Source organism: Alosa alosa, chromosome 16 (assembly GCF_017589495.1).
Source record: "Alosa alosa isolate M-15738 ecotype Scorff River chromosome 16, AALO_Geno_1.1, whole genome shotgun sequence".
Lineage (NCBI taxonomy): Eukaryota > Metazoa > Chordata > Actinopteri > Clupeiformes > Clupeidae > Alosa > Alosa alosa.
The window spans coordinates 14,211,474-14,222,625 of record NC_063204.1 but is presented as its reverse complement, the minus strand read 5'-3'; the positions used below and the strand labels follow the sequence as shown (position 1 = coordinate 14,222,625).

Here is an 11,152-nt window from a genome sequence, read left to right as displayed (position 1 = left end):
TGTGAGTGTGTGTGTGTGTTTGTGTGTGTGCGTACATGTGTGTGTGTGTGTGTGTGTGTGTGTGTGTACATGTTTGAGTGTGCGTGCGTACGTGTGTGCGTGTTGTATAAGTGCATTCCTGGCGCAGTACGCCTCAGGAAACAGAGCCCAGGAATCTCACAGAACAGCTCAAGGAGACTCCCGTCTCCCGGCAACTCATCTACATGATCAGTATCAGGGACTGTGTGTGTGTGTGTGTGTGTGTGTGTGTGTGTGTGTGTGTGTTACTAAAAAGAGAGGGTGTGGGTATGTTATTAAGAGAGCACGAGTCTTTGTGTTTGCGAGAAAGGGAGCGGTGTGTATGTCTGTAGAAGAGAGGATGTGTGTATTTGTCTACAGTTTTCTGTGTTGGGCGTGTGTTTGTCTTTAAAAAGCAGAGAGTGTTTGTTTTCTGTGTGTATGAGGGGGATTTTGTGTGTGTGTGTGTGTGTGTGTGTGTCTCTGTCTGTCTCGGACTGCCCTCTCAGCCAGAGCTGACTTCCTGTCCTCACATTCCACATCTCTCTCTCACCCGGCGTGTCTGAGCAACCAGTGGAGAGAGGGAAGGGAGGGAGAGAGAGAGAAGAGAGGGAGAATGAGGGAAGAGAAGAGAGGAGAGGGCAGGGGAGGAAAGAAAGGGGGAAAGAAAGGGAGAGAGAGAGGGAGAGAGAGAGAGAGAGAGATGAAAGGGGAGGCAAGATCGAAGGAGAGAGGTTGGGGGGAGGAAGAATGGTAGAGATAGAAGGAGTGAAATGAGAGGGGGGGGGGGGGCAAGCAGTCCATAAGGACCAAGGGGGAGACACACACACACTCACAGGGTTATGTCCTTGTCTCCAATGTGACTTGTCAGAGTCATGTCTTCACCCACAGGAGTCATTTTCTGTCTGTCACTCTTCTCTGTCTGTCATTTTCTGTCTCACACACACACACTTATGAAACCACACACACACATTTAAGAAACTTGTCAATTCAGATCTGCCCTACAGTGATATGCTGCACAGTAGAGTGGGACCTGGTGTTTATCTGCTCATAAGACACACACATACACATGAGGGTGATTCATTAGAGATTGACAGGAGAGTGTGTGTGTGTGTGTGTGTGTGTGTGTGTGATTTTACATGCTGATGTTGGTCCAGATGTCCAGTCTGCCTCCAGACCCACTTCAGTGCATAGCATCAGATTTAACTCCTCTTCTCCTCTCCTCTCCTCTCCTCTCCTCTGTAGGTTAATGGCTGCCTGCTTGACCCCCTACCTCCCATCGTCATCCGTAAGTCCAGCACCTCATCGCCTAGCAACATGATGGAGATGTCTATCGATGAGGGCATCGAGACAGAGGAGCCGGACACAGAAGAGGACCCTGCCCACGTCTTCAGCACCTTTCAGACGGCTCGCTTTGGACAGCGGAGACACACCCTCTCAGAGGTCACCAACCCACCAGGAGCACTCATGACAAGTGCAGGTAAGCTCACACACACATACATACACACACACATAAACACACACACGCACACACACACATAATGTGCATAAGTCTGTGTGTGTGTGTGTGTGTGTGTGTGTGTGTGTGTCCAGGAAAGCTGTTAATTATGGGCCAGAACCAGTTGCTTGGAAGTGTGGACTCGGAGTATAACATGAGCTCTTATACATTGTGTGTGTGTGTCTGTGTGTCTGTGTGTCTGTGTCCAGGTAAGCTGTTCAGTATGGGCCAGAACCCATCGCTGGGCAGTGTGGATTCGGAGTATGACATGGGCTCCGTGCACAGTGACTTGGGCCTGCTGGAAGACGCACCCCCTCTGTCAGAGGCGGGGCTGGCCAACGCGTCAGTCACACGGATGACCCAGCCCTTCCTCGCTGGCCGCCCTGCCAATCCCACGATGCAGGCACTCAGCTCACAGCGCAGAGAGACACACAACCGCTCACCAATCAGCTTCCGGGAAGGCCGGCGTGCCTCCGACACATCTCTCACACAAGGTACACACACACACACACACACACACACACACACACACTCACGTAAGGTCCACACACACATACACACAACCATTCACCAATCAGCTTCCGGGAAGGCCGGCGTGCCTCCGACACCTCTCTCACACAAGGTATACACACACACACACACACACACACACTCACACACTCACATAAGGTCCACACACACATACACACAACCATTCACCAATTAGCTTCTGGGAAGGCCAGCACGTCTCGACACTTCTCCCACACAAGGTATACACAAGGTACACACACACACACACAACAGCTCACCAATCAACTCAACTTTAGGGAAGGCTGCCATGAACACACACATACACACACAAACAGACACACATTCTTTCTGCTGAGTCATGAGGGATTCTTGATGATCTTCAGGCAATATACGGTAACGGTACAGTATCCTACCTAACGACACACCAGGATCAGTCAGATACTTACATAGATCTTCAGAACCTCACACACACTCACACACACTCACATAACCTCTCACACACTCTCACACACTCACACACACTCTGTCCGACTCCGGAAGCTCCTCAGCTGCACAGTTCTTTAATTAGCATCCACCAGACAGTCGTCTGTCTGCCAGACCCACCTGACAACCAATCACAGTGCAGCGCCTCCACTGTCCAGCCAATCAGAGAGCCAGGTACTACTCTCCGCTTCCTGAAATAAATCTGCAGTGTGAGTCAGTGGTTGGGGAGAGGAGGGAGCAATCATCATCATGACTTAAACACACATACACACACACACACACACACACACGCACACATACATGCGCATCAATGAGAGGACTTGCACCTAATGATTACACACATACACACATTTGCGTACAGAGAGCTATAAAAGACCTAGCCAGATTACTCACACAACCTACGTAACCATGTGCGCCCGCGCATGCACACACATACACACTCACACGCACATCCAAAGAGAGAAAGTCATGAGTCCAAATGCCAGCTCACACACACACATCTGTATCAGTGACACCATGATTACACTCACACACCCACACACCCGTCAGTGAGAATGCCAGATCACACACTCACACACTCAGTTTTCTGAGCAGTTTTCAGAAAGAGTAGGTGGTTTTGAACATTCATCCCATTTCCCGTAAGAAATTCCACACTCTAGCAGCTCCGCAAGCCCTTCCCTCTCTACACACTCACAGAAGGACTCACACACTCGGACGTACACACACTCATTCACACAGATACATATGTCCTCCCTAACACACACATATATACACATGCTCTGTTTACTGCCGCAATGTGGACTATACAAGTTATATTGTATTACGTTGTATTATTCTAAGCTTTAGTTTCTTGGAGAACACAACTCCGACTTTATGGAGACAATGGCCTTTTCAATGAAGTGAATTTCAGTCTCGGCCATACATTTTGTATACAATATGTTGCGCAGCCATGAGAATGAGTGTCTGTATCTTTGTGTGTGTGTGTGTGTGTGTGTGTGTGTGTGTGTGTGTGTGTGTGTGTGTGTGTGTGTGTGTGTGAGGCCTGCAGATTTGTGGACTACATAAGAACAAGGCCAAGAAACTGACAAGATATTGCTCTGTATCAGCAGTAATCGGTAGCCTCTACATATGGAGGCGTAGGTGCCACCTTTACCCCTAATGTGCATGATGGACTGGGATATTGGTTGCTGTTGTACACCTTTCTGTCAAATTTGGATTATGCCATGTTTATCTTCTAATCCAAATAAAGAATTTAAATGTGTGGTGTGTGTGTGTGTGTGTGTGTGTGTGTGTGTGTGTGTGTGTGTCAGGTCTGGTAGCATTCCGACAGCACCTGCAGAATCTGGCCCGTACCAAAGGCATCCTGGAGCTCAATAAGGTGTACGAGCAGATGGGCTCTGGGGAAGACCCCTCACTGGGCCTCACACACCCGCTGGACCCACAACAGCTGCTGGACCCCATGCTGCAGGTTAGTCTCACACACACACACACACACACACACACACACTCACACACACACACTGACACACACACACACACACCCCTCACTGGGCCTGACACACCCACTGGAGCCACAGCAACAGCTGGACCCCATGCAAGTTAGACATACATGCACACACACACACTCACACACACATACATACACACATACACAAACACACACACACACAAACACACACACACACACACACACACACACACACACACACACACACACACACACACACCCAGCCGTGCGTCCCAGCCTGGGTCCCAGGTCAGTGGAGGGCAGACAGGCAGGCCTGTGTTACGTAACGGCTGAAGAAGCGGCCAATTGTCCTGTTGTTTACTGTCCCTGCCCTGCTGAGGCCCTCAGTGGACCCATTGTGGGGGCGATTGTGCCCTGCACCAGTAGTTGGCACCCACAGTCTGAACACACACACACACACACACACACACACACACACACACACACACACACAGGCTGAGCTGTTCTCTCTGGGTCTCAGTCTCACGGATACAACAACAGCCACACACAAACAACCCTTGTTTTTGTGAATGTTATTACACTTTCGATTTTCGAACTCTGCTCATTATTTTTTATTATTTCTGGAACTGGAGGGAGTGTGTGTGTGTGTGTGATGTCAGTAGAGAGTCTGTGTGTTTGTTATCATTGTGGTGCTGAATACCGTTCTCCCTCTGATTTAGCGTTGTGGTGATAGGAAGGGATTTATGAGTTGTGCAGTGTGTGTGTGTGCGTGTGTGTGCGTGTGTGTGTGTGTAGAGAGTCTGTGTGTTTGTTATGTGTGTGGAAATTCTCCCTCTGATTTAGCAGGTGTGTAGAGGTTTACAGGTTGTGCAGTTGGACACGTCCTTTGCAGGGTCTCCCCAGGTCATGTGTGTGTGTGTCATGTGTGGTAGAGAGGTTTTACAGGTTGTGCAGTTGGACACGCCCTTGCAAACACACACCCAGGTCAGGATACACACACAGACACAGCCAGCCAGCCAGCCTACAAACACACACACACCAGATACACACACAGACACACACCAGATACCACACACACACACACACACACACACACAACACACACACACACACACACACACAGAAGGAAAAAAAACACACACACCCTCTTGGCGTTGGCATGCATGTCATGAGTGCCTGCTTGTTTGATGGATTGAGCCTGTCTGCATTTCACAGGATCTGTCTGAGTTTGATTGAGCATGTCTGTGTTTGACTGGGCATCATGGGTTCATCCTGTCTGCTCATTTGATTGAGCATGACTGAGCTTGTCTACTTTTGGGGGAGGACTTGATACATATGATATGATTTGATTTGACTTTGTATTTGACTAAGTCTGTGTATGTTTGAGCTTATCTGTGTGTGTGTGTGTGTGTGTGTGTGTGTGTGTGTGTGTGTGTTATCAGGGGGACTCATCCCATCACCATGACGGCATGGCCATGTTCTCTGCTGGTGGCCATCCTCCGCTGTTGTCACGGAGACAGAGCCTGGAGACGCAGTACCTCACACACAGGATGCAGGTACAGCCGAGACGCAAATCAAATCGTGGACAGAATCAGCATCACTGACAGATAGACAGGCCGACAGAAAGACTTGCAGACAGACAGGCAGATAAACAGACAGACAGAAAGACTGCAGGCAGGTTAAGAGTTTAAAAGTGTCAAACTAGAAGAGCGCTCAGTGTGTAGTTGTTTGTGTAGTGATTGGTTGGTTGGTTGGTTGGTTGGTTGGTGTCTTAGTTGGCAGAATTACATAAACACTACTAGTCTGATTTTCCTGACATGACTCATGGAAAGGACAAAACCAGTCAAATTTGGCGCAGATCTGACTCACAGGATGCCGAAAGAAGGACGCTTTACTTCTGTTTTCTACTGCCAGTTGCAGGGTTGAGTCTTTGCGGTTTTCATGCAAGATGAGCACACAGCCACAAACGTTAGCATTCTGTGGGATCGTAATTTTTCCATGATAATTGTACAGATATACTAACATTGATAGGTTTTGTTTCCTGCGTGCATAAGAACTGCAAAGATTCCATTGTGTCAAAATGAAAAGACCTGACCTGACCTGAACATTTCCATCAAGTTTCATGGAAATCGGGTAGGTGGTTTTGTCGTAATCCTACTCACAAACAAACCAACCAATCACCACACAGACTGGGGGTGAAAGCGTAAGCTCCTTGGCAGAGGTGATGCCTGTTTCATCACCAACCAGACAGTGATGAGTATTTAGATTTGGTAACATGCCAGTCAACATGCCTTCCTGTGTGTGTGTGTGTGCATGTGTGTGTGTGTGGTCTGAGGTGTGTAATGTGACCGGTTTGAGCAATCTGTGAAATGTAGTTGATGTTTATGTGTGTGTGGGTGTTACAGAAGCCTAACCTGCTAGCCAACAGCCCCAGTTGTCAGATGTTTTGTAAAGAGACACCCCGCAGCCTGGAGCAACAGCTACAGGAACACAGGTACACACACACACACACACACACACACACACACACACACACACACACACACACTCTCGAGTGCTACATGTACCCTAGAGGTCAAATGAAGCAAAATTTCTTTATCATCCTCACATTTTATGTCCCGAATCCATGTACCACGTTTTGTTTTGATACATCAAAGTATTGCTAAAGTATGCACACTCACCCACACACTCACAGTGTGCTGTCGTCCTCTGGCAGGTTGCATCAGAAGCGGCTGTACCTGCACAAGCAGTCGCAGCTGCAGGCCTACTTTAACCAGATGCACATCGTAGAGGGCGTCAGCCCCTACCCCCACCAACACCAGCCCCCACTCAGCCTCCCGGACCCCCCTGGCGTGGCGGCCCCGGGCTCCATAGCGCCCCCCACAGGCCACCCCCAGCACCAGCAGCAGCCCCTGCCCCCATTCGGCCGCTCCCAGACGCTCAGCCCCCTCATGAGCCCCGGCCTGGAGCCCATGCCCTTTGACCCCTACCTGGGCCACTACCCCCACCTTCATCCCCACTCCATGCCCCCCCACCCTGATGCCCTGAGCTACGGGTACCCCCCTGGCTGCGAACAGGGCCCTCTGCCCCTGGGCGAGCCTCTGTACCAGGAGCAGTACGAGTACCCTCTGGAGCCAGGACAGCCCCCGCCACCCCCTCCCCCACTCGGGCCCCCCGGGCAGGCATCAGCTGGGGCAGGAGGGGGAGCAGGTCAGGCAGGGGCGGCGGCGGCTGCGGCATACGAGGGTTTGACCCTGCAAGGCGACGCCTTCCTGGACAGCGAGATGATGGAGACGGTGGACACGCAGCACGGCTTCGTGCTGGTCAACTGAGCCCGGACACACACCAGCAGACACCAGGACGCCTATTTTAACAGTGTTACTGTGACAACGGGGTGTTGCGTTCTGGGGAGGGGGGAGCCTGACCAAGGGAAGGACGATTTTCTATTGTGATTACCTACACAAACAGTAACACTACTCTGTGACCGTGCTGAAGCTAAGGACTCCAATACTATCTTGTGTTGTTTTTGTTTTGTTTTTTGACACCACAGTCCACCCTCCTACCTCCCAAAGTCCCCACTGCCTGGTACAGCTATGGCCACTCTCCAGAGTGTGTGTGAGTGTGTGTGTGTGTACCCTGCTTAAGACACACACACACACACACACACATGTGGATGTGTCTACACACACCCATGCAGGAGGAGTGAGCTGAGCTGTATGTTTGTGTGTGTGTGTGTGTGTATGTGTGTGTGTGTGTGTTGTGCGCGCACAGCAGCAGAGGTGGGCCACGGAGTGTGTGTTAATGTGGCCCGAGCCCGAAGCTGGCAGGCAGAAGCAGCACACACACACACACACACACACACTCTTCATAGGAACAAACTCACCCCCAACCTCAGGCCTGCGCAGCAAGCACCTTCGGTGCACACACACCACGCCATCAGAGCAGAAAGCTGAGCTACACAACCCCAAGCAGTGGTGGTGCATTACTCTCAGTGTGTGTGTGTGTGCGTGTGTGTGTGTGTGTGTGTGTGTGTGTGTGTGTGTGTGTGTGGCAAAATTGAAGCAATATATTGATCAGAGTATGAGAGAAGCCATAAGATGTGTCTTGAGTCAACCACTGCAGTGAGCTGCTGAGGAATCACTGCAGTCTGTCCTGTGATGAGCACTGCTGAACATCACTGCAGTCTGTCCTGTGAAGAGCACTACTCTGCTGAACATCACTGCAGTCTGTCCTGTGAAGAGCACTGCTGAACATCACTGCAGTCTGTCCTGTGATGAGCACTGCTGAACATCACTGCAGTCTGTCCTGTGATGAGCACTGCTGAACATCACTGCAGTCTGTCCTGTGATGAGCACTGCTGAACATCACTGCAGTCTGTCCTGTGATGAGCACTACTCTGCTGAACATCACTGCAGTCTGTCCTGTGATGAGCACTGCTGAACATCACTGCATTCTGTCCTGTGAAGAGCACTACTCTGCTGAACATCACTGCAGTCTGTCCTGTGATGAGCACTGCTGAACATCACTGCAGTCTGTCCTGTGAAGAGCACTACTCTGCTGAACATCACTGCAGTCTGTCGCGGTGATGATGGCTGCTGAACATCACTGCAGTCTGTCCTGTGAAGAGCACTACTCTGCCGAACATCACTGCAGTCTGGTTGAGTTGCACTCTGGGGACTGGTGTCTTGCGGGACCCCCCCCCCCCCTCAATAATACACTGGAAACCCACACCACAACCACCAACCTTCCCACAACCCCCAACATCTTCTAATCTCCTACATCTCCAGCATCACTGCGTATGGCACGTAGCCCCATTTCACCTCTCCACCACTATCCCCCACCACCCCCAAACCTCATCGGAGCGACGCCCAGCAAATCGCCCCCCACCCCCCTCCTGCAGTACTCATATTAATCTACTTGAAACCTACAGAGGATCTCTGAGACACACGGCGCTACATTACTGGACAAGCAGGCCTGATCACTTGGACTGAGTGGACACACGACACCTCAGCAGAGGCCAGACTGTAGAATCTGTGTGTGTGTGTGTCTGTGTGTGTGTGTGCGTGTGTGTGTGTGCGTGTGTGTGTGTGTTTTCTTAGTAAGAGAATTTACTGGAGCACTTTTTTTCCCCAGGAAGTGAAAAGGAAAGCTGTGTGTGTGTGTAGAGGTAAATGTAATGTAGTGGGAAGAGTGAGAGATGTGTTCCACTGCTGGTCCAGGAGGCTGATGACCAGTAGTGCGGACTGCTCCCAGCCGGACTCTCCCAATAACAGACTCGAGCTGGCCGCTTCTTCCGGGCCCACAGGACACCTTCATGTGGTTGTTTCACATGCTTTATTTCAAAAAGTCAAATGGTATTAGGAATTTAGACATTTTTGAAAAGTGGTTTGAAGATGCAACCAATATTATGTTAAATGTGATAGTGTTCATTGTGCCTTCTCTGTCTCTCCTCTTTCTTTCTAAATTAAGATTTGAAGAACTATATTTTTCAGTTTGATTCCTCTTTCGTTTTTAATGTTGGAATTCCTACAGATCATGTGTGTGTGTCGACCCAGGTTTTTTTTCCAGAGGTACAAAACCAAAGTCCCCTCAGAAGTCGGCCCAGACAGCGCCACCATGTGGGGCTCGGGCTTATTGGTTAGCTTTTCGACAGTGTATTTTTTTTTTCTTGTTGTTGTTGTTGTTTTGGTCAATCAGTATATGCCGTTGAAAAGTATTATAGCAATATTTCTTGAATACTAGTTCTAATGAATATGAGAATAGTGAATGTGTCACAGAACCCTAATCACATCCTTGCTGGCAAACACCATTCAGTTCGACATCCACCTTTACATTTACCCTCCCCACGTTGACCACACATAAGCTAACTTGCTGTAGAGATTAAAAACTGAAAAGATTTATTGATCAATGCTGTGTCTGTCTGACTGACTGTGTGTGTATGTGTGTTGTTTTCTTACTGGGACATCAGAAGACTCATTTTAGATGTGCTCATTCCCTGATTCCCACATTTCCCACCATGCTGTCTGAAAGTGTGCTATGGTCGTAATGACATTTCTTGCCTGCAGATCTTAAGCAGGCGGGATTAGTGTTAACCCACTTACCATATGGCTAAAAGCATGAGCTGACATTTTTTTTTATCCTTCTGTGCGCAGAGCAGAAGATGACCCAGTTTCCTGCTGCTCAGTAAAGGCACAAGAAACCGCTAGAATGGGTGTCAGAACTGCAGGAGCATTCATAATATGCTGTCTTTCAGTACCTCTGGTGCAATTATAATGTCTCTGTGTCAGTACTGTAGAAGCTTGTGTCGGTACTGAACGACCATTGTCTCTGTCTATTGCAGGGGCCCGTTATATATCTGTCAGTACTGTAGAAGCTGTTATGATGTCTGTCTGTACTGCAGGAGCTATTCAAATTAGTCTCTCAGAACTATAGAAGCTGTTATAATGCATCTCTCAGTACTGTAAGAGCTGTTGTAGTGTCTGTGTGTCAGTACTGTAAGAGCTGTTATGTCTGTCGTTCAGAAGTGTTGGTCCAGTTATAATATGTCTGTCGAGAGGAGCTGTTGTAATGTGTCTGTGTTGTAGGACTTGTTATAATGCCTCTGTCAGTACTGCAGGAGCCGTTATAATGCGCCTGTCAGTACTGTAGGACCTGTAATAAGGAGTACTTTAGGAGCTGCTATGTTTGTGTCTTAGTAGTGCTGGTCCAGTTATGTGTCTGTCAATAGGTTGCTTGTTATATGTTGTGTGTGTGGACCCCAGGAAGAGTAGCTGATGTTTTCTGCATCAGCTAATGGGGATCCAAATAAAATAGAAAATAGAATAGGAGCTATTATAATGTGTTTGTGCTAGGAACCGTTATAAATAATGCATAAAAGCAGAAAACTGCAATGTGATATAGACAGGTGGTGCAGTATAAACCAGTATAAGACATATAGTGCAGTGTAGACAGTAGTACTCCCCACACACACACACAAGCAGAGTCCTCCATTGCTGGCAGTGTTTACCGAAATGAAATGAGGCTTGTTGGGCCACTCTGTGGTCCTGCGCGGTAATGTAAGCAGCGGACGTGGAGAGGTCCAGCTACACTGCGCGCCGCATGACTGACCATGTTTACAGGAAACCGGACAGAACCAGGCAGATGCTGGACTGTTTGTGGTGTAACAGAGAGTCAACAACCCCTCACAGCATTTCCGC

General features: G+C 49.1%; 1 protein-coding gene across 2 annotated transcripts in view; it reads left to right on the top strand.

Annotated features, from left to right (window-relative positions):
- The window catches only part of sik2b (salt-inducible kinase 2b), a 42,812-nt gene extending 32,948 nt beyond the window's left edge, over positions 1–9,864 (top strand). The window contains exons 10-15 of one of the 2 annotated variants that reach the window (XM_048265784.1): positions 1,243–1,477; positions 1,705–1,989; positions 3,799–3,956; positions 5,399–5,512; positions 6,362–6,450; positions 6,652–9,864. In XM_048265784.1, coding sequence (XP_048121741.1) covers positions 1,243–1,477; positions 1,705–1,989; positions 3,799–3,956; positions 5,399–5,512; positions 6,362–6,450; positions 6,652–7,288 — 1,518 coding nt within the window. In that variant the 3' untranslated portion in view covers positions 7,289–9,864. The remainder of the gene's footprint in view (positions 1–1,242; positions 1,478–1,704; positions 1,990–3,798; positions 3,957–5,398; positions 5,513–6,361; positions 6,451–6,651) is intronic. The other variant, XM_048265785.1, reaches the window with a different exon arrangement.
- Positions 9,865–11,152: the final 1,288 nt, after the last annotated feature.